The 24,635-nt window shown below is 42.1% G+C and overlaps 1 protein-coding gene across 4 annotated transcripts in view; it reads right to left on the bottom strand.

Moving 5' to 3' along the window:
• LOC129823061 (lethal(3)malignant brain tumor-like protein 4) overlaps window positions 1–24,635 on the bottom strand; it is a 133,894-nt gene that overhangs the window by 98,697 nt on the left and 10,562 nt on the right. The window contains exons 2-10 of one of the 4 annotated variants that reach the window (XM_055881763.1): window positions 17,168–17,274; window positions 16,249–16,304; window positions 12,125–12,179; window positions 11,768–11,853; window positions 9,580–9,684; window positions 8,579–8,714; window positions 7,966–8,057; window positions 6,825–6,976; window positions 1,014–1,090 (exon numbers count right to left, since the gene is read on the bottom strand). In XM_055881763.1, the coding sequence (XP_055737738.1) occupies window positions 1,014–1,090; window positions 6,825–6,976; window positions 7,966–8,057; window positions 8,579–8,714; window positions 9,580–9,684; window positions 11,768–11,853; window positions 12,125–12,179; window positions 16,249–16,287 (742 nt within the window). In that variant the 5' untranslated portion in view covers window positions 16,288–16,304; window positions 17,168–17,274. Of the gene's footprint in view, window positions 1–1,013; window positions 1,091–6,824; window positions 6,977–7,965; window positions 8,058–8,578; window positions 8,715–9,579; window positions 9,685–11,767; window positions 11,857–12,124; window positions 12,180–16,206; window positions 16,305–17,167; window positions 17,275–24,635 lie in introns of all 4 variants that reach the window. The other 3 variants (XM_055881762.1, XM_055881761.1, XM_055881759.1) reach the window with 3 other exon arrangements.

Consider the following 24,635-nt stretch of genomic DNA (forward strand, 5'->3'; position numbering starts at 1 on the left):
GCTGTGGCTGGCTAGCTAGTGGACTGCTGTGGCTGGCTAGCTAGTGGACTGCTGTGGCTGGCTAGCTAGTGGACTGCTGTGGCTGGCTAGCTAGTGGACTGCTGTGGCTGGCTAGCTAGTGGACTGCTGTGGCTGGCTAGCTAGTGGACTGCTGTGGCTGGCTAGCTAGTGGACTGCTGTGGCTGGCTAGCTAGTGGACTGCTGTGGCTGGCTAGCTAGTGGACTGCTGTGGCTTGTCAAAAAGGACTCATTTTGAAAGTTGGATCATCTTATCCTTTGAGGCTTTAAAAGTGTTCTTACCACTTTGATTTTGAAGATTCAAAACAACTGGGAAATGTCCATGGCAGGCATTATTGTCACCTTAGCTAAGGGCTGGGGCTGGAGAAATGTAACCCAGCGCTAAGGACTGACCATCCATGATATCAAATGTATAGTTTTAACCATGTTTTGAGCCTATAGTGTTTGTTTACATACATACATACTTTGGGTTCTGTTGGGGTACATCAGATGAAATAAGCTCATAAGAGATTTATAAGTAAAATTCTTCAAGAATCAATGGGCATATATAATTAAGTCCAAAAATGGATGCAGCAACTAAGAATTGTAGCTTTAAATAAGTAGGAGGTGGAATGGGACAATACCAGCAAATTAGAGGGGAAATGAAATTGATTACTCGAGTATTGACGTGGAAGATTACGAGAGTTATGATAATAAGTGCGGCAGGTAGCCTAGTGGTTAGAGAGCGTTGGACTAGTAACGAAATGTTGCAAAATCAAATCCCCGAGCTGACAAGGTAAAAATCTACCATTCTGCCCCTGAACAAGGCAGTTAAACCCACTGATCATAAGTCATTATTGAAAATAAAAATGTGTTCTAAACTGACTTGCCTAGTTAAATAAAAGGTAAAATAAATACAAATAGGCCTTTTTGACAGACATTAGCCACACAGCATCCAAAGTGACTTTCACACAACACATATATACAGTATTGTATCTACTGGGCAATCTACTCACCCTGAGGCGCAGTGAGAGGTCGTCCGTGGTCCTGGCACCAGCCCACTGGGTGGATGTGAGGGCTGCTGGCATCACACCTAAAACGCACATAACACTATAACTCTAAATGTGTTTATTATTGATTTTGAATTTAATGTAATATTGTTCTTGTCTATTACTGTACTTTGTCATGTATTTGTACGTTTTATGTGGACCCCAGGAAGAGTAGCTGATGGAGGTCCTAACAAAATAAACCAAACACACACCACTAAACCACAGCATACAGTACATTATCTTCCTACATAGACACACTTCCTCAACTAAACACACGTATTTCAGTCCTCCTGGGGTAGCACATAACAATAACCTCTACATGCAATTTGCAATTAAAATACACGGTTTGTGACCGGGAGAATATTGCAATAGGGCTCCGACGAGAGGTTCTGGGAATAGATTCTCAATCCTTGTAACCCGTGCGGCTATTAAATATTAGCGATAGCGATGTTTCTGTGCAACTTTGACGTTCTATTTTCTCCCAAGAATTGCCAAACAATTTGTATGTTGATGTAATGCCCATCGGTTATGAATGTTTCAACTTCTGTGTTGAGAAGTCGTATTTTTACAGTCGGTTCCTGATTTTAACCCCCTAGTCGATTGACGCACTGGTGCATAATAAAACAAATACAAATAAAAATCACCATCAAAATCTGTCAGTTTAAGCTAGAGATACGTTTAAAAAAAATGTTTTGCATTGGATGCGTCTAAATCCACCGCATCCGCACTTCTACAAAGGTGGTAGAGCGTTCACAGGGAAGTAGGGGTGCTGCAGCACCCCTTGAAAAAAAAAAAAAATCAGCTGTTTTTTTTGTAGAATTAATATTCTTTTAATAGTGCCCTGGGCCTTTACTAGTCCTGTATTAGAGGACCAATATAGCCGTCTGTAGCACGGGCTACACTGTGAGGGTGGAAAGACATGCATCTTTGTTCCAGCTAAACTTGAACAGGACAGTAGGCCTAACTACCTTTAAAAAGAGTGTTTAAAAAAAATATAAACGCTTTATCGTCACGAGATAGGTGCAGTGAAATGTGTTGTTCTCATAAAGATCTACGACAGCAGTATTAAACTGAAAGTTAAGGTAATTTCATCAAATTTGAGAGGCTCCCCATGCTTATTCAACATATTGGCTGCTACTTCCATCAATCCCATTTCAACAGTTTTCCTTCCTAACTGTTTTACATTCCCTGAGGTCAACCAGAAATGTTTCCTTGGCCAAATATTCCCAGATTTTCATATATAAAAAAGGCCACACGTGATGCCATACGTTTTTAATCATGTAGGCTACACTGTCCCGCAAAATCATCCTGTTGTCCCACATTTGGGTATTTTAAAATGTGGTCACTCTGTTTGACCTACAAACTATTATGACCACGCTATGGAAAGGGGAGACTCTCACGTTTTGCTCTATGACCCCAACAAGTGCCACTGGACTCGTCTGAAGGTAACCGATACCGGTTTAAAAAATGTATGAAGGTAGATTTGTGCCTACCCAAAAAAAGGGGTTCAATCCATTTCTCTGGGCAACAGTAACAAAGGCTAAATTCAATATTTTATCAAATACTTGTTTTATATTTTTTTATACCTAAAGGGGTCAAAACATTAAAAATCAAATAGCAGAATGATCCATAGTATGAAGTTCTTAAAACAATTCCATGTCAGCTTAGAAACCGCCCCTCCCCCAACGACTTAGACTTTGAATTAAAGAGCACAACTAACCATGAGCGTTTCTACCACCACAGAAACAGACCATGGGTCTGTTCTAAAGTGACTTCTCAGTTAACCCAGAGATAAAATCTTGCAAAATTTGAGTGGCCTGCACAGAGCAGTGCCATTGAGTGTTTGCTAACAGATCTCATGGTTTATTTTAAGGCTGTGTCTGATAACTTAGCTAGCTAACAGAAATTGGAAATGCAACACCACACCAACAACCGTCATGTTTCTCAATTTCAAAGGAAAGATTCCATTGGTCACGTGACTTGTATATGCTCTGTGATTGGACAATACAGAGCACAATGCTGTATGGGCTAAGTAGTTTGAACCACGCGACCAGCATGCTGTTGAAATTTGTATGCTAAAAATGAGTGGGTGTGTCAGTTCCGGAACCATAACTGCGAAAAGAGGGGCGGCCCATCTGAGGCCTATTTCACTTACTGTACAGGCCGGCTAGATTAACATCTACCTACATACACATGCAATCACACAACAAGTGCAATTCCATTAGATTTCTGTGTGCTTTGAAATGATACAGCAGCAGTGCGATTCTGCCGAATAGCCCAAACATGTGTTGCACAAAGTGAAGGCTTGCCTGACTGCTGTCCCTTGGGCCCTATAATTTGACCAAGAATCCCACAAATGCTCTTTGGTGAATGTAGCCGGAGTGGCTGAGAGAGTGAATCTGTGTGCGGGGAGTGTGTGTGTGAGAGAGAATAGTCAATCATGGGTTGCACAGAGTGAACGATTCCCCACTTTGCTGTCCCTTGGGCACTATAATTTCCCCAAGAATCCCATACATGATCTCTGGTGAGTGCAACGGACTGGCAGAGAGTGAATTTGTGCACGTGTGTGTGTACATGCAAGTGTGTTGTGCCTGTGTGTAAGTTAAACTGTGAGTGTAGGTGTACATGTGGGTGCATGTGAATGCAATGAGCTGTGGCAACCCATGCTTTCTGTGAGGCAAGGAGACTAGGATATACTCCTCTTGGAAAGTCTCAGTAAGACATGAAAAAAGGAGGGAAAAAGAACAAATAAAATAACCACTGCAAAATATCTCAGCCAGGCAGCTCTGAGAACAAAACAGAGAAGACTGTCAGTTCTCCTCTTCAACTATTACATCATATCTAGTTACACGACTTCTGTTTTTCTCCCACATCAAGCTTTCACTGGATTAATTGGGCCATCCGTCACATGGAATGTAAATCAAACTCCTCTTAACAATAAGCGGGTAAAGCATCACTGATGTCTGTACTCGAGAGACAGAGAGCGAGACAGAGAGCGAGACAGAGAGCGAGACAGAGAGCGAGACAGAGAGAGATGCAGAATTGAAGATCATACATGTACACACCCTTTACTGTTGATCTATACGTCAATCTTTATGTAACAAAGCTACGTATATGCACTGTGCACAAAATATTCCATGCTCTATGACAGACTGAACAGGTGAATCTACGTGAAAGCTAGGGTCCCTTATTGATGTCAGTTGTTAAATCTACTTAAAATCAGTGTAGATGAAGGGGAGGAGACAGGTTAAAGAAGGAATTTTAAGCCTTGAGACAACTGAGACATGGATTGTGTATGTGTGCCACTCAGAGGGTGAATGGGAAAGACAAAATATTTAAGTGCCTTTGAACAGAGTATGGTAGCAGGTGCCAGGCGCACCAGTTTGTCAAGAACTGCAACGCTGCTGGGTTTTCACGATCAACAGTTTCCCGTGTGTATCAAGAATGGTAGGCCGTCATTATAAATAAGAATTTGTTTTTAACTGGTTAAATAAAATAAAATGGTCCACGACCCAAAGGACATCCAACCAACTTGACAACTATGGGAAGCATTAGAGTCAACATGGGCCAGCATTCCTGTGGAACGATTGACACCTTGTAGAGTCCATGCTCCGATAATTTGAGGCTGTTCTGAGGGCAAAAGGGGGGGTGCAACTCAATATTAGGAAGGTGTTCTTAATGTTTTGTACACTCAGCATATATATATATATATATAATTGGAGTTGGAGTTACATTGTGTTGTTTAAGTGTTCCCTTTATTTTTTTGAGCAGTATATATATATATATATATATATATATATATATATACACACACTGCTCAAAAAAATAAAGGGAACACTTAAACACCACAATGTAACTCCAAGTCAATCACACTTCTGTGAAATCAAACTGTCCACTTAGGAAGCAACACTGATTGACAATAAATTTCACATGCTGTTGTGCAAATGGAATAGACAAAAGGTGGAAATTATAGGCAATTAGCAAGACACCCCCAAAAAAGGAGTGATTCTGCAGGTGGTGACCACAGACCACTTCTCAGTTCCTATGCTTCCTGGCTGATGTTTTGGTCACTTTTGAATGCTGGCGGTGCTACCACTCTAGTGGTAGCATGAGACGGAGTCTACAACCCACACAAGTGGCTCAGGTAGTGCAGTTCATCCAGGATGGCACATCAATGCAAACTGTGGCAAAAAGGTTTGCTGTGTCTGTCAGCGTAGTGTCCAGAGCATGCAGGCGCTACCAGGAGACAGGCCAGTACATCAGGAGACGTGGAGGAGGCCGTAGGAGGGCAACAACCCAGCAGCAGGACCGCTACCTCCGCCTTTGTGCAAGGAGGTGCACTGCCAGCGCCCTGCAAAATGACCTCCAGCAGGCCACAAATGTGCATGTGTCTGCTCAAACGGTCAGAAACAGACTCCATGAGGGTGGTATGAGGGCCCGACGTCCACAGGTGGGGGTTGTGCTTACAGCCCAACACCGTGCCGGACGTTTGGCATTTGCCAGAGAACACCAAGATTGGCAAATTCGCCACTGGTGCCCTGTGCTCTTCACAGATGAAAGCAGGTTCACACTGAGCACATGAGCACATGTGACAGACGTGACAGTCTGGAGACGCCGTGGAGAACGTTCTGCTGCCTGCAACATCCTCCAGCATGACCGGTTTGGCGATGGGTCAGTCATGGTGTGGGGTGGCATTTCTTTGTGGGGCCGCACAGCCCTCCATGTGCTCGACAGAGGTAGCCTGACTGCCATTAGGTACCGAGATGAGATCCTCAGACCCCTTGTGAGACCATATGCTGACACATGCACATTTGTGGCCTGCTGGAGGTCATTTTGCAGGGCTCTGCCAGTGCTCCTCCTGCTCCTCTTTGCACAAAGGCAGAGGTAGCGGTCCAGCTGCTGGGTTGTTGCCCTCCTACGGCCTCCTCCACGTCTCCTGATGTACTGGCCTGTCTCCTGGTAGCGCCTCCATGCTCTGGACACTACGCTGACAGACACAGCAAACCTTCTTGCCACAGCTCGCATTGATGTGCCATCCTGGATGAGCTGCACTACCTGAGCCACTTGTGTGGGTTGTAGACTCCGTCTCATGCTACCACTAGAGTGAGAGAACCGCCAGCATTCAAAAGTGACCAAAACATCAGCCAGGAAGCATAGGAACTGAGAAGTGGTCTGTGGTCACCACCTGCAGAACCATTCCTTTTTTGGGGGTGTCTTACTAATTGCCTATAATTTCCACCTTTTGTCTATTCCATTTGCACAACAGCATGTGAAATTTATTGTCAATCAGTGTTGCTTCCTAAGTGGACAGTTTGATTTCACAGAAGTGTGATTGACTTGGAGTTACATTGTGTTGTTTAAGTGTTCCCTTTATTTTTTTGAGCAGTGTATATATACACACACACACACACACACAATAGTACATCAGTTAGACTACACCTTAATGTTGTTTTTTATCAATTACTGACACTAAACATCAGTAAACATATGTTGATCGCATGTCTCATCTGGCTAGAACTTGATGAAAACACCTTCTCAACCTCAGTTTTGATTTCCACAACGGACTTAGTTTAACAGTCAAGGTAGAAACAAGGAAGCCAATATACAAAAGCTAGACACGTTTCAAACGGAGACAGAATTCATTCTTTTGTAGTTTTTTCCCCACACACGCACACAGTGTGGATATTTTATTTTCCAATTTCTCATCAATTTACAACTCACAAAAATCTAACTTCAAAAGAATGGAAAACAGTTTGAACTGAATGACGGGTGTCTCACCAGTAGTCGTAGGTGTCGTCCCAGTTGTCGAAGTGAACCAGGAAGCGATTGTCCACGATGTCGGCCACCGAGGCCACACACACCAGGCACGGGTTCTTCCTGTCCACTGCCTCCAGTTTCATGCCCACCTGAAACTTAGAGGTGCTCGTGGTCTGTGGACACACAGAGACACATCAGTAAGGGCTCAATTATTTGACTACGTAGAAATCATGCATTGATGTCAATCGAGGGTTTGAGTAAAAATTGAAATAGCATACACTGATTCTGCCCTAAAGGCTTGAGAGCACCAACTTTGAGCTTTAAGATAACATTTGATCATATCACATACACAGAGTGTACAAAACATTACGAACACCTGCTCTTTCTATGACACTGACTGATCAGGTGAATCCAGGTGAAAGCTAGGGTCCCTTATTGATGTCACTTGTTAAATCTACTTCAAATCAGTGTAGATGAAGGGGAGGAGACAGGTTAAAGAAGGAATTTTAAGCCTTGAGACAATTGAGACATTGATTGTGTATGTGTGCCACTCATAGGGTGAATAGGAAAGACAAAAGATTTAAGTGCCTTTGAACAGAGTATGGTAGTGGGTGCCAGGCGCACCAGTTTGTGTCAAGAACTGCAACGCTGCTGGATTTTTCACACTCAACAGTTTCCCGTGTGTATCAAGAATGGTCCACCACCCAAAGGACATCCAGCCAACTTGACACAACTGTGGGAAGCATTGGAGTCAACATGGGCCAACATCCCTGTAGAACGCTTTCGACCCCTTGTAGAGCTCATGCCCTGATTAATTGAGGATGGTCTGAAGGCAAAAGGTGGAGTACAACTCAATATTAGGAAGATGTTCTTAATGTTTTGAACACTCAGTGTATATTGTCCTATACACCAATCAATTCCCTTCATTAAAATCATACAGTACCTCTCAGTCAATCTGTATTTGAGCTTTTCCCAATGTAAAAACACGACAGGATGTAAAGCGGTGTTTCTTTGAAGCAATGTGGGGGGAGCTTTACAACAGCCACTGGGACACATTGTTCTGTTCTGCTGTGTGAATGAAGGTCAGCTTTTGGCCCCAGGCGTCCTTTCAGGAGAAAGAAGCACTAAGCTTATGACTCCCACAACCCGACCAAGCACTTACACTGTTATGGGATTTAAACAGATGCTGTGGTGCAGCTGGAGCATTGCAAGACTCCTGGTATTTATCCCAGTTAAACTCGACTTCGTTGTAGCCTGAAAAAAATGAAAAAAATAGTGCCGAAAAATAGGAAGGGGGGGAAAGAGAGAGAAAACAAATGCGATTAGGGTTGTGAAAAATATTGCTGTGCCAGGTACATTACATTATTCCCAACAGACTGCTGTGTATTAGCACTAAATGCTGATGGTGTGGAAATAAGATGAGGCCCTTGTAAGAGAAATGAACCATGCATAGTTTAAAGACCATTCTCCTGTTATGTGTTGAAGTCTATTCCGTTAGGATCAAACAAGCACAAGCTCTTACACAGAAGCAATACAATTATATCAAAACAGACAAAAGTGAACAGCTGAAGGGACCTTTCACACTACTGAGCCGAACTGAGCTAAGACAAACCAAGCTGTAATGAGCTGGCCTGGCTATGCATCCACCATAGTTGCTTGCCTTGAACCATGTTGACAAGGACCATGTGAAAATAATATATTGGTTTGGGTCAGCAGAATTAGTTACTGTGAAATGGGAAAAGAGAAAAAGGGTGTGCTGATCTGCTGTAGATCACCTTTTGGTGGGTGGAGCTTGTGTCCTGTCGACTCGCACCATCCGGCTGGCCTGATGTCGGCAGAGTCGGCGTTTAACCAGAAGTCATAGCATTCAGAGTAGCCGTCGATGTGGAGCCGCAATCGGTAGCCAATCACCTTTGAAAAACAAAATGCAGTATATATGTATGGATGTACATGCAGTCCCTCTCTCAAAACACCAATCCACAGCCCGTTCCGCTCCGTCTTCCCATGACTATTGCAGTAAGCTACTTGCAGGGCCTTGCGCTTAACAGTTGGTTTCTGTTCCACTGTGAATTATATATGAGACTTTCCATACAATTCGATTTTTGCTGATGGAAATACAACAGCGACAGCTCACGTAAATCTTGTACATTTGGAAAGTGGTCGATGTGATACGCAGATTCCAAGTGCTTAGGTAATGACTCGTGACAATTTCAACACAAAAGGGATGGCATAAAAAGCGAATTGACCACACAAAACTACCAAGGCCCTTGTCAGTAACAGTTATGGACGAGAATTTCCCCCACCCACAACAGTGTTGTCTGGTCTTCAAAATCACAGACCCAGTTAAAGTGTGTGACACGCCCAATGTGCAAGGAGAGCCCTTGGTGTGACACGCCCAATGTGCAAGGAGAGCCCTTGGTGTGACACGCCCAGTGTGCTAGGGTAGCCCTTGGTGTGACACGCCCAGTGTGCTAGGGTAGCCCTTGGTGTGACACGCCCAGTGTGCTAGGAGAGCCCTTGGTGTGACACGCCCAGTGTGCTAGGGTAGCCCTTGGTGTGACACGCCCAGTGTGCTAGGGTAGCCCTTGGTGTGACACGCCCAGTGTGCTAGGGGAGCCCTTGGTGTGACACGCCCAGTGTGCTAGGGGAGCCCTTGGTGTGACACGCCCAGTGTGCTAGGGGAGCCCTTGGTGTGACACGCCCAGTGTGCTAGGGGAGCCCTTGGTGTGACACGCCCAGTGTGCTAGGAGAGCCCTCCCTCTACGCTGCAGCTCACCTCTGCCACAGACAGGACGCAGAACATGGAGGGGTGGAGAGGGTCAATCCCCTCCAGCCTCATCCCAGCCTTGAAGCCATTTCTGCTCGGGGGGAACGACTGGGCCTGGGATGGGGGGGAGAGAGAGACGAAGATAAAGGGAGAGAGAGTGGGGGAGAGGAAGGAGAACATAAGAATGAGAAAGGGTGAGGGAGACAGCAATAGACATACAGAGAGAAAAGTAAATGAGAGGAAGGGAGAGAGAAAAAGTGAGAGACAATAAGGATAGAGAGTATAGGACAGAGCGGAGCTAGCAAAAAAGGAGATAACGAAACGACCAACAGGAGACCAGGAGAATAAACCCAAATGTTGATAAATAAAATATCCTCTCTAGAAAACCCAAACCTGTAGTAGGAAATATAACTCTAGAAAATCCAAACCTATACATTTCCTAGGAAACATAACATTATTGTGCTTGCATTTTCATGGAGGCTGGACCGCCACGCTCAAGTGTGTCGCGGCAGAGCAGTTGCCGTGGAAATGGGTGTTTGTGCCTCTGACGGAACAGATGTCCTGTCAAATCCCTTCATAGAAAAATTCATACAGTACGCTGTACCGAGTGTTTGTAGCAAAGGACTTAGTCCAGTGTAAATCATTGTTATGATGAGAGAAATGGGGCAGGGGGAGGCAACACTGAGGGGGGTCTTGATACTGTGACATTTAGGGGTCAAGTCTCAAATCCTTGCTTAATCCACACTGCGGTCTAATAGTTGTGCTGTGACCGTTCTCAAATTCACAGTCATTAGAAACAATGGGGACATCCTGGTGTCCACCACCACACACACGCGCTAGAGCACACACACAAACAGTGTGACTTTCATCTATTTTGCAGGCCCTTGTCGACCCATTAGAAATAAGTCCTGCAGAAAAGCAGTAGGAAAGGGTCTGTGATTTCTCTGCAGTTTTAGCACATGGTCCTCCCCCTCATTTGAAATCTGGCTTTGTGATCTACAACTCCAGCTACTGCGATAGGGAAACTATTTCATCAAGGACAACTGGTTGCAATTTACTTTGTTCTAAAATAAATAAAATAATTCAGATTAAATCACTTGGAGAAAATACACAACATGAACAAAAGTATGTGGACACCTGCTCAGCCAACATCTCAATTCAAAATCATGGGCATTAATATGGAGTTGGTCCCCCCTTTGCTGCTGTAACAGCCTCCACTCTTCTGGGAAGGCTTTCCACTAGATGTTGGAACATTGCTGCAGGGACTTGCTTCCATTCAGCCACAAGAGCATTAATGAGGTCGGGCACTGATGTTGGACGATTAGGCCTGACTCGCAGTCGGCGTTCCAATTCATCCCTAAGGTGTTCGATGGGTTTGAGGTCAGGGCTCTGTGCAGGCCACTCAAGTTTTTTCACACCGATCTCGACAAACCATTTCTTTATGGACCTCGCTTTGGGCACGGGAGCATTGTCATTCTGAAACAGCAAAGGGCCTTCCCCAAAGTATGTGGACACACCTTCAAAAAATGTGTTGTCACAATGTTGCAAGCACAGAATCGTCTAGAATGTAATTGAATGGTATAGCGTTAAGATTATCCTTCACTGGAACTAAGGGGTGTAGCCCAAAACCATGAAAAACAGACCCAGACCATTATTCGTCCTCCACCAAACTTTACAGTTGGCGCTATGCATTGGGGCAGGTAGCGTTCTCCTGGCATCCACCAAACGCAGATTTTTCTGTCAAACTGACAGATGGTGAAACGTTTCCTTCTGCTTCGGAGTCTCATGGCGGCAAGCTTTACACCACTCCAGCCGATGCTTGGCTGAATTTGGGCTTATGTTCGGCTGCTCTGCATCTTTTGAAGGGGTGTCCACATACATTTCTATAGTGTACCTTTGCATAGTCCCGTAAACTATATACTGTACAGTAGGTCCTTAACATCCTTCCTTTTAAATCAACAGACCATGTTTAACATCAATCAGCTGGCTTATGGCCTTTAAATGCAAATCATAGCTCTGGTGGCCTGTATTCTAGTTAAGTAAATTACATCTCGGACTGAAAACAGACAAACATGGGGAACTACCTGGACATTTTAATTTTCTGTTGTAAAATGTTCCGTTGTGCCCCAATGTATAGGGCTCTCATGTCAAGCTTTAGTAGTAGATAGACCTACTGATTGATGAAGGTGATGCTTACCTCAGTGAACAGTCTTAGGGGAACTGCTATGGCTTTCTCCTCTCCCAGGTACTGATCCCACGACCAGGCCTTCTTCTTACCAATCACTGCTACCACACCACAATCATCTGAGTTATATCTCTTCTTATGATACCACAAGCCAGATTCCAGGACACACATTAAACCTAGTCCTAGTCTAAAAACTTTGCTCAATGGAGAAACCCTGTGTGTAAATATACATCAGTACATATCAAATGATAATGGCTGGCATATGCTATCACTTTAAACATACTCTGTGCATTCATATCAATAACCAGTAGTATTTTAGTATTCAGTTATGATCCGATTGTGGTTATTAGCAGCATTTCCAGAGTTTACCTTGTGTGCTGGTCACTTTGTTCTTCATTTTTGCTGCGTCCTCTTTCGGTCGCTCCTGAAATGACACAGTTGTTACAGGTATAGAATCTTAATTTGATCACTGTCGTCTTAATTTGATCACTCGGTTGTCGCAGAGAATTTTCCTGCAGTGCAAAAAAATATTCTAAACTTTGTAATTTCCACTTAAAAAAGTGAGAAATGAATCCAAACTAAAAATGTATCAACCCCTACAAAAATGTCCATTAATTATAATCTACATAATAATTCACATTTCCTGTTGCTGCAGGATTATTTTCCTGCTGTGAGAAACTGGGAAAATTAAGATGGGACATCTATAGTTGCTGAAAGAAACTTGAGTAACACTTTACTTAAAAAGGCCCAGTGCAGTCAAAAACGTGATTGTCCTGTGATTAAAATAGTATTCAGACCCCTTGACTTTTTCCACATTTTGTTACGTTACAGCCTTATTCTAATTGAATAAATAGTTTTTTGCTAAATCATAAAAAATAAACTGAAATACACATTTACTTAAGTATTCAGAGCATTTACTCAGTACTTTGTTGAAGCACCTTTGGCAGCGATTACAGCATCGAGTCTCCTTGGGTATGACGCTACAAACTTGGCACACCTGTAAAATCGGGGAGTTTCTTCAGTTTTTTTTTTATTTGTAATATTTTCTACATTGTAGAATAATAATGAAGACATCAAAACTAACGAAATAACACCTATGGAATCATGTAGTAAACAAAAATAAATTGTTACACAAAACCAAATATATTTTATATTTGAGATTCTTCAAATAGCCACCCTTTGCCTTGACAGCTTTGCGCACTCTTGACATTTTTAATACATTTGCAAAAATGTCATTATGGGGTATTGTGTGTAGATTGATCATTTAAAAAAAAAATTAATCAATTTTAGAATAACAAAATGTGGAAAAAGTCAAGGGTTCTGAATACTTTCCCAATGCACTGTATTAATGTTGAATTGTAATGTTGAGTACATTGACCTCTGGTACCTTGGCATTAGGTTCCCAAAGTTGGGTTTGCATCTAAAAAGGTGAAAATAAATTATGCAGCTATTGAGGCTACCTGCCACTTATATAAGATTAGCTATGTTAATTTCAAAAAGAGACATGAATTTAGAACATAATTCTCCCGAGATGTCAATCACAATTTGAAATGTTGCAGGGTCGCCCCCATCCCTGCCTCCAAATGACTGAATTTTCTTCAGAGGTGGAGAAGAGTAGCTGAGGATGAGAAGAGCAGCTGCCAAAAATCTTCCTCATGCCAGGTGACAGAGGAAGAAGAATTTTCTTCAACTGCTTACAAAAGCAAGAGTTTTCACAGAGATAGCAAACACAGCTTTGTAGTTGGGCTGCGTTCCTCTGGCAATATAGCTAGAACTGGCTTGCTAGATAGATTATTTCTAGTTAAAAATAAATCACATTTTCCCTGCCTATGGACAGACCCCAAACAATGTACTGTAAGTTAGTATTTTGTACTCTTTTGCTAGCTAGTTCCTGGACATTAACCTCCACCTCTTCATCTTGTGTGAAATTGTTTCACTGACTGTCTCGGCATTATCCACAGGGTAACTGTCAACTTGAGTCTGAAAATGGACACTGGAGGTAAAGGAATCTGCGGTGTAAGTATCAATTTGATATTTATGAACATTTGTCATGACCTGATTAGGTCAGGCTACCTGATTTGGTCGGGGTGCATTGTAGCTAAGCCTTATCCTAACCTGGCACGTTAATGTGCCTAACCTGCTACGTTAATTCAATGTAGACAGAACCATTGCTAACGTTGGAGCCTGACCTCACTGGGTTGTCACACATTTACCCATAATTCTTCACCTTGTGTGGATTTTTTTTCTTCTTTTCCACAGACTCTTTCACATTATCCTAACTGTTTACTTGTTTAAATACCTTATTTTCAAATACAGATAAGCGCACAGAGGTAATTCGTACATTATATTTAGTTGTTCAGATGTGACCTTCCAGTGACTTTCGGAGCACACAAAGGGAAACAATACATTTGAGTCTTAATTGTTTGTTTTGTGTGCCTTTTATCTATTGCATTTGACATGCAATTAAAATTACATTTCTGGCACATATATCACCATATATTATGAACTATATATTACCAATATATATGAATAATAAATAAGTATTATTCATATGTACATGTTGACCATAAATATTCATGCATACTGTTAAATATATTTACAACAAATGCATGTAAATATATGAATAGCACATGTACGTAAAATGCATACTACCACACATGGACGAGTAAGATGTCAATTTTTTTTAAACATATTTAGAAATAGCCAAAATCAAATATGTAAATATATTTATGAAATATATCTGTGAGTAGTACATGTATTTAGATATATTTATTTCAAATATTAGTACATGCAGTTCAAGTGAGAAGTTTACATACAACTTAGCCAAATACATATAAACTCAGTTTATCACAATTCCTGACATTAAATCCTAGTCAAAATTCCCTGTCTTAGGATCGCCCCTTTATTTTAAGAATGTGAAATGTCAGAATAATAGTAGAGAGAATGATTGATTTCAGCTTTTATTTCTTTCATCACATTCCCAGTGGGTCAGAAGTTTATACACTTAATTAGTATTTGGTAGCATTGCCTTTAAATTGTTTAACTTGGGTAAAACGTTTTGGGTAGCCTTCCACAACAGGTTGGGTGAATTTTGGCCCATTCCTCCTGACAGAGATGGTGTACCTGAGTCAGGTTTGTAGGCCTCCTTGCTCGCATACGCTTTTTCAGTTCTGCCCACAAATTTTCTATAGGATTGAGGTCAGGGCTTAGTGATGGACACTCCAATACCTTGACTTTGTTGTCCTTAAGCCTTTTTGCCACAACTTTGAAAGTATGCTTGGGGTCATTGTCCATTTGGAAGACCCATTTGCGACCAAGCTTTAACTTCCTGACTGATGTCTTGAGATGTTGCTTCAATATATCCTCATAATTTTCCTACCATGATGCCATCTATTTTGTGAAGTTCACCAGTCCCTCGTGCAGAAAAGCACCCGCACAACATGATGCTGCCAGCCCCGTGCTTCACGGTTGGGATGGTGTTCTTTGGCTTGTAAGCCTCCCCCTTTTTCCTTCAAACATAATGATGGTCATTATGGCCAAACGGTTCTATTTTTATTTCATCAGACCAGAGGGCATTTCTCCAAAAAGTACGATCTTTGTCCCCCACGTGCAGTTGCAAACCGTAGTCTGTTTTTTTTAATGGCGGTTTTGGAGCAGTGGCTTCTTCCTTGCTGAGCGGCCTTTCAGGTTATGTCGATATAGGACTCGTTTTACTGTGGATATAGATACTTTTGCATCCGTTTCCTCCAGCATCTTCACAAGGTCCTTTGATGTTGTTCTGGGATTGATTTGCACTTTTCGCACCAAAGTACGTTCATCTCTAGGAGACAGACCGTGTCTCTTCCTGAGCGGTATGACGGATGCGTGGTCCCATGGTGTTTATACCTGCATACTATTGTTTGTACAGATGAACGTGGTACCATCAGGCTTTGGAAATTGCTCCCAAGCATGAACCAGACTTGAGGTCTACAATGTTTTTCCTGAGGTCTTGGCTGATATCCCCATGATGTCAAGCAAAGAGGCACTGAGTTTGAAGGTAGCCCTTGAAATACATCCACAGGTACACCTCCAATTGACTCAAATTATGTCGATTAGCCTATCAGAAGCTTCTAAAGCCATGACACCATTTTCTGGAATTTTCCAATCTGTTTAAAAGGCACAGTCAACTTAGTGTATGTAAACTTCTGACCCACTGGAATTGTAATAGTGAATTATAAATTTGTAAACAATTGTTGGAAAGTAGACATCCTAATCGACTTGCCAAAACTATAGTTTGTTAACAAGACTTTTGTGGAGTGTTTGAAAAAAAAGTTAATGACTCCAAACTAAGTGTATGTAAACTTCTGACTTCAACTGTATATGTATTTAAAATATATGTCAATATATCAGGCTTCTGTATGGGGTTAGGATATGATCAAGAGCTCAGGTTTGGTCGGTCCAGGCCTACTCACTCTTAGACAATATTCCTCCACCACGCCTTTGCTGGAACTCACACTCAGTTTTATTTTCTTCCTATCCTCTGCCTGCATCATTCGAGACAGGATCAATTCTACAACCAGAGAGGAAAAAAAGACACATGAAACACACACATAGGCCAACAGAATGCAAAATCAAATTGCCATTTAAAATTAATTAATCATTGCGTTAAGTTGAGACGTCTCAATTTATTCCTACATGTAATTTTCCTTCTGAACAGAGTGAATAAAAAGCCCCCACATTCCTTCTAGAAAAACATGAAAGCTCTCTGAAGTATCCCCCTTTCAAACAAAGCAGATTACATTCCTAGTCTTATGTGCACTTCAATTGTTCGCTTGAGACGTAAGCAGCTGGACCGCCTCATTGCCCGTGGTGGGAGACAGAGGCGGGATGTTCCCCCCCAAGTACAGTAACCCATGTGTATTGTATATAGAGGACATGAATGCATCTCTTTCCCTGGTACATTATGTAAATTGATGTCTGATGGAATTTGGATTGAGTTCCTGGTAAGAGATAAAGACTGCTTCCCATGAAAGTCAAATGAAGTGAAATGGGGTCTGTGGTAGAGGGGGTGGACGCCGCTGGAGGGGCCCGGATTGTCACGGAAAGGCAGTGAGAAGCAGCGACTGTGAGCCTTCCGAAGCAGATTAATGGACTGTACTTTAGTTACCCGGAAACAAAATGGATTCACTATATAACTGTAACACTTACTGCTCTAACACAAAATGGTCGCCCTCGGGCCTTGTTGCACTCTGACTAAAGATTAACTGTGTTGAAATATCATAAAGGAAATCTCAGGGCTACAGAGTAAATAATCACAGCCTAACCTTATCGCACCACAAAACGGACTGAAATCATAATTTTGACCATTGACCACTGCTACCCTACTGTTAAGTGAACTCTTCAGTGTGTCAGTGAACCTCCATAGTGACTCACCGTTTGGTATTTCCTCCTGCCCAGTCCTTCGGCCAATCAGGGACTCAGTCTCCCAGTATCCATTCCAATCACATTCTATGTCTTGAGCAGATCTATTCGAGGCCTAGCTATAGACAAAACAAATAAAATGAACAATGGTTCAAAATGACAGACAAACATGCCATAGTCAATAAATGCAAAGCATTTAACTTTGTTAACACAACAATTCATGTATGCATGTGCCATACTCTGAAAAGTTGAAATGAGATTCCTCTGTGTAAATAGCGTCCCCAAAACCACCCAGAGATTTAGTTTTACTAAAAGGTTTGTGGGAAAATAGGGTTTGTTTATAAATTACAGCTTAAATACTGCAATGAGGATTTGATTGAATGGCTCCCATATTCTCCATGGAAGGTTTCTTGGAGGTATGAAGGAGAGGCGGAGGGGAGCCAGTGCTCGAGGTCCCCTAGGGTGAGTGGAGGTGGGGCTGGTCTGACTGCAGTCTGCAGGCCCTCTGATTAACTGGGAGGAGTGGCTGCCAAGGCTCTGGGCATTAGGGATAGGCATTTGAAATTATTTCAGTATTATAAAAATATCAGATATGTGGATAGTCGAAATATGTGTTTTAAAAATACACGGGATGACCAAAATTATGTGGGCATCTGCTCATCGAACATCATATTCCAAAATCAGGGGCATTAATATGGAGTTAATGTAACAGCCTCCAGTCTTCTGGGAAGGCTTTCCACTAGATGTTGGAACATTGCTGAGGGGACAAGAGCATTAGTGAGGTCGGGCACTGATATTGGGCGATTAGGCCTGGCTCGCAGTCGGCGCTCCAATTCATCCCAAAGATGTTTTGATAGAGCCCTGACCTCAAAACCTCTCTGTGTTGACCAGTCAAGTTCTTCCACACCAATCTCAACTAGCCATTTCTGTATGGACCTTGCACGGGGGCATTGTCATGCTGAAAACAGGTAAGGGCCTTCCCTATACTGTTGCCATAAAGTTGGAAGCATAGAACCGTCTAGAATGTTGTATGCTGTAGCGTTTCCCTTCACTTGATCTAAGGGGCATCCACCAAAACCAGATTCTTCCATCCCTCCATAGAACACGTTTCCTCTGCTCCAAAGTCCAATGGCGGCAAGCTTTCACCCCTCCAGCCAACGCCTAGGAATTGCGTATGGTGATCTTAGGCTTGTGTGCAGCTGCTCAGCCATGGAAACCCATTTCATGAAGCTCCCGACAAACAGTTATTGTGCTGGCGTTGCCTCCAGAGGCAGTTTGGAACTCGGTAGTGAGTGCTGCACCCGGGGACAGATGATTTTTACGTGATTCAGCACTCGGCGGTCCCAATCTGTGAGCTTGTGTGGCCTACCATTTGTCAGCTGAGCCGTTGTTGCTCCTAGACATTTCCACAGTTGCCAATGTTTGTCTATGGAGCTTGCATGGCTGTGTGCTCGATTGTATACACCTGTCAGCAATGAGTGTGGCTTAAATAGCCGAATCCACTAATTTGAAGGGGTGCCCACATATATACTTGTGTGTATATATGTACACTACCGTTCAAAAGTTTGTGGTCACTTAGAAATGTCCTTGTTTTTGAAAGAAAAGCTATTTTTTTGTCCATTAAAATAACATCAAATCGATCAAAAATACAGTGTAGACATTGCTAATGTTGTAAATGACTATTGTAGCTGGAAACAGCAGATTTTTTTTATGGATTATCTACATAGGCGTACAGAGTCCCATTATAGCACAACTGAAAACTGTTCTGATTAAAGAAGCAATAAAAAAAACTGGCCTTATTTCGACTAGTTGAGTATCTGGAGCATCAGCATTTGTGGGTTTGATTACAGGCTCAAAATGGCCAGAAACAAAGACCATTCTTCTAAACTCGTCAGTTTATTTTTGTTCTGAGAAATGAAGGCTATTCCATGTGAGAAATTACCAAGAATCTGAAGATCTCGCAAAGTTTTCAATTGTGCTAACATGATTACAAAATTGTTTTTTAAATGATCAATTAGCCTTTTAAAATTATAAACTTGGATTAGCTAACACAACGTGCCATTGGAACACAGGAGTGATGGTTGCTGATAATGGTCCTCTGTACGCCTATGTAGATATTAAAAATATATATATATATATATATATATATTTTAAGTCTGCCATACAATAGTAATTTACAACATTAACAATGTCTACACAGTATTTCTGATCAACTGAATGTTATTTTAAAAGGGACCAAAAAATGTGCTTTTCTTTCAAAAACAAGGACATTTCTAAATGACCACAAACTTTTGAACGGTAGTGTATATGAAGCATCAATGGAGACTTGTGCTTGTGCACTGCACTGCTTGTTTCAGCAAAATGGTGGTGGAGGGGCGAGAGAGGAGCAGGAACCGGTGTGTGTGAGTGTGTGTGTGTGTGTGTTGTTCCAAACGGTTTGGTTACTTCTCTGCATCTTTCCGGGGTTAAGTTTAGGCATTAATTACGAATTAACTCTGAATGGTTATAGTAAGGGTTAAGGTTTGGGATAGGCTTAAGTCTTCCAAGTAATCGAATACTAAACATCCGTTTAGATATTGGAATAATCGCAGTGCATTCCTACTGGGCATGGGGTGGAGCTGTGTGTCCTAACCCTCCCCTCCCTCACTGGGCTCCATTGATCAAATTGTTTAATTTAACAGTGAAAGAGCCACCAGGAGGTTTTTGATCTTTATGGCGCACACACACAAGATAGCAAAGAAGACCAGGTTTGTGGGAGTAAAGACAAAGGGCTAAATCCTAACCTGTATGTGTGCATGTAAAGTACAGTAGGCCTAACTATCTCATGTAAATATTGCACTGATGCCAATGGTAACTGTGTAAAAGACTGATGATCTTTAGGATTCATCCCATTGATGCCACAGTATGTCCTCAGACCTACAGTAAATAACTACATTCAAGTGGTTGGTATGGGGAGGATGATATTGTGTGAGGCTGCCGATGTGCAACAATGTAAACAACAGTCTTAAATAAGCACACCAATAAAGCTGAAAAAAATAAATACAATTTTCCAGCGATCTCCACTGCAGTTATCCATGCAGTTATCCAAAAAGACAATTACGCCACAGCAAATACACACCGGGCCTTAGTAATGCAGCGTGAACTGTGTACCTGACAGAAATTAATAAAATTGTCAACAGATGAATGTTTCCACCATGACGCGATGAAAGAGACCCAGCGATTAGGGGAGCTAAACAATGGCCGCTACCATGGTGCGGATTATGGGGGAGCCCGTGGGGGGGGCTTTGGATGCTGGAATAATTTTGGAGTGGACGAACATGCCTACATTTTGAAGTAATTTATTTGAAAAATAAAATGAAAATATCATGAATGGTTGTGTTCATGACACATTAAAAGTTAACAAATGTTCCGTTTAAATTACATTTTTCATTTTTAGGCCCCATAAAAATGTTTCGTGCAAGATTACACCCCCCCCCCCCCCCCCACCGAGACCCCTTTTTCACGTTTGAAAATTGACCCTGCCCCCTTTTTATGATTGTTTATTGAGCCTATATTAAATAAAAGGCACCAAAATCTTGATTTTGTTTAATTTGAGAGACCTAGAAAAATGTTGGTCTTGAAGCTCATTATCTGTAAGTTTAACAAAACTCATGTCATCTTTTAGGCCATTTAATACTACAAAAAAAGTCTAGACCTTATTCCCCCAAATTTTATTTTGCTACCAAATGTATTATAATTTATATGAACCCTCATTTCATTACACATTTTCTCTTTTACAGAAAGTGAATAGATCAATTGATAGCAACAGAGACACAGTGTATAATATTACTTCAAGCAAATACTCCTAGACTTTAGAAGGTAGTAGCTCAGCTTTTGAATGTCAGACACAAATCAAAGATAGGTGCCACTCTAGCAGGTGGGGGAGTACAGTGAGCGAGTGACAACGGGTGCAGGGAGGGAGAGACAGCAACTAACCAAGCCGACTCGCACTATAGTAGACTAATAGCTGCCATAGCTAGGTTATTTATCATCCAATGATTACGTAGTACTTGTTTTGACTGCATCAAACCTGGAAAAGCTAGTTAAGATACCTGGCTAACATCGTTAGCTAACTAGGCTAATTGAGGCCGCATGCACTCTCATCCTACAGTTACAAATAACAACTTAATTCAGAATATTAAGTAGCTGCCTACCTGTTGAATCATGGTCGTTGTAGCCTATCCTTCTCCTTTAACTGTAAAATCTGTCATTTTAATTCCATCTTCCATTGATTAGATATCTCATAACTTCTGCCACACTGTCAATTTTAATTCCATCTTCCATTGATTAGATATCTCATAACTTCTGCCACACACGGAGGCTCTATGAGTGCAGTCTATTGCCGCTTTGATGACTTATGATTGGCCAACAACAATCTACGTGGCACGCTCCACTCTCTTTACTGTAAGCAGTCGCGTTCGGATCTGTACGGGCCCTTCCGGACAAGTCAGTTAAAATAACACAAACCCGAGACGAGTGGCAGATCCGACTATTCGGGTACAGGTGGGATCCGTGAAGGTCACAAATGAGCGCTGTTACACACGCATGCATAAATCTAATCAAGTTCATGGCAGGCCGTGCATAGGCAAATAACAGCATGCATCATTCTCCAGACAGGAAGGTGTGAGAGAATTTGAAAACAAATCAAATTTTGATGTGTCCATTTATTTTCCCTTTCGTACTTCAACTATTTGCACATGGTTACAACACTGTACCTACAGTCCCTTCGGAAAGTATTCAGAACCCTTGACTTTTTCCACATTACTGCCTTATTCTAAAATGGATGACTTTCTTTTATCCTAAGATATCTACCACACACACACACACAATACCCCATGATGAAAACAGGTTTTTAGAAAAGTTCACTAATTTATTTAAAAAAAACAGAAATACCATATTTACATAAGTATTCAGAGGCTTTACTATGAGACTCAAAATTGAGCTCAGGTGAATCCTGTTTCCATTGATAATCTTTGAGATGTTTCTACAACATGACTGGAGTTCACCTGTGGTAAATTCAATTGACTGGACATGATTTGGATAGGCACACACACCTGTCTATCTGAAAAGGTCCAACAGTTGACAGTGCATGTCAGAGCAAAAACTAAGCCATGAGGTCGAAGGAATTGTCCGTAGAGTTCTGAGACAGGATTGTGTCGAGGCACAGATCTGGGGAAGGGTACCAAAACATTTCTGCAGCATTGAAGGTTCCCAAGTACACAGTGCCCTCCATCATTCTTAAAATGGAAGAAGTTTGGAACCACCAAGACTCTTCCTGAGCAATCGGGGGAGAAGGGCCTTTGTCAGGGAGGTGACTAAGAACTCGATGGTCACTGACAGAGCTCCAGAGTTCCTCTGTGGAAATGGGAGAACTTTCCGGAAGGATAACCATCTCTGCAGCACTCCACCAATCAGGCATTAATGGTAGAGTGGCCAGACGGAAGACACTCCTCAGTAAAAGGTACATGACAGCCCGCTTGGAGTTTGCCAAAAGGCACCTAAAGGACTCTCAGACTATGAGAAACAAGATTCCCTGGTCTGATGAAACCAAGATTCAATTTTTTGGCCTGAATGCCAAGCGTCACGTCTGGAGGAAACCTGGCACCATCCCTACGGTGAAGCATGGTGGAGGCAGCATCATGCTGTGGGGGTGATTTTCAGCGGCAAGGACTGGGGACTAGTTAGGATAGAGGCAAAGATGAACGGAGTAAAGTACAGAGAGATCCTTGATGAAAACCTGCTCCAGAGCACTCAGAACCTCAGACTGGGACAAAAGGTCACCCTCCAACAGGACAATGACCCAAAGCACACAGTCAAGACAAAGCAGGTGTGGCTTCGGAGACAAGTCTCTGAATGTCCTTGTGTGGCCCAGCCAGATCCTGTACTTGAACCCAATTGAAAATCTCAAGAGTCCTGAAAATAGCGCTGTAGCAAAGCTCCCCATTCGACCTGACAGAGCTTGAGAGAAGAATGGGAGAAACTCCCCAAATACAGGCGTGCCAAGCTTGTAGCATCATACCAAAGAAGAATCAACGCTGATAAAGGTGTGTAACGGATGTGAAATGGCTAGCTAGTTAGCGGGTGCGCGCTAGTAGCATTTCAATCAGTTACGTCACTTGCTCTGAGACATTAAGTAGGGTTGCCCCTTGCTCTGCAAGGGCCGCGGCTTTTGTGGAGCGATGGGTAACGACGCTTCGTGGGTGTCAGTTGTTGATGTGTGCAGAGGGTCCATGGTTCGCGCCCGTGTCGGGGCGAGGGGACGACGTAAAAGTTATACTGTTACAGGTGCGTCAACAAAGTACTGAGTAAAGGGTCTGAATACTTATGTAAATGTCATATTTCTGTTTGTAATAAATTAGCAAACATTTCTAAAGACCTGTTTTTGCTTTGTCATTGTGGGGTAGTGTGTGTAGATTGAAGAGAAAACTTTTTTTTTTTATTACATTTTAGAATAATGCTGTAACCAAACAAAATGTGGAAAAGGTTAAGGGGTCTGAATATTTTCAAAGGCAAGATAGATAGATAGATACATAGATAGAGAAAGAGACAGAAGATGATATGGTACTCAGCTGCAGGACATTGTGCTTATGTACCCATTACGTGCTTTTAAAGTATAAGAGACTCATTATATGTTAAATTGAAAAAAATCAAACAGGTTTTTTTCTAGAACTGAAAGTGGTTGCCATTTTCTCGCCTCCACGGTAAATCAGTACAAGACATCTCCATCATGAGCCCGGCTCCTTTATGTCGCTTTTGAATGACAAGAAATTGAAAAATCTGACACAGAGGCACGCCTGTTTGTGTACACAATAACAGAGCTCGCTAAGAGAATCCAATAAACACTGCCATTCACATTATAATGGAGACTCCACAAACATGTTCAGTAGAGGGGAAAAAATGAAGAGAGAGAGATAGACAGCAGTGACATATGCTCATGGTTAACCAACACTTTCGGTGCATTCTTGGCAAAAGGAGGGAATTGAGTCGGTCCTTTCGCAACATTTTCACAACATTATGAACATTTTATGTTCTGCCTGTTAAAGCTAGAATCGTTAATTGCTACATACATTTGACTGATAAATTAATGATATAATTTATTTTGTTAGAATATAACTTGTAAATGTCTCATGTGCCTAGTTCGACGGTCGTAAACCATTTGTAAACAATGTAAATATAAACAAACACTGTGTAGCCTCAAAACATAATTAAACTATAAATTGTTATATCATGGATGGTCAGTCCTTGCGTCCATACCGTGGTCTATGAATTTGTAGCCAATACAAGCTTTTCACCCTACAGTTAAACTCTCCCTTTGTCAGAGCAGCTGGGCTCAGTCTCTCTCTATGTGCTCTAACAATGAAGAGCAAAACAAAAATCACTGTTCAACCGCCCGCGGGACAAAAAAAAAAAAAGACCAATTGTAATCTGTCCTAATCTGACT

Source organism: Salvelinus fontinalis, chromosome 25 (genome assembly GCF_029448725.1).
Source record: "Salvelinus fontinalis isolate EN_2023a chromosome 25, ASM2944872v1, whole genome shotgun sequence".
In the NCBI taxonomy this organism is placed as follows: domain Eukaryota; kingdom Metazoa; phylum Chordata; class Actinopteri; order Salmoniformes; family Salmonidae; genus Salvelinus; species Salvelinus fontinalis.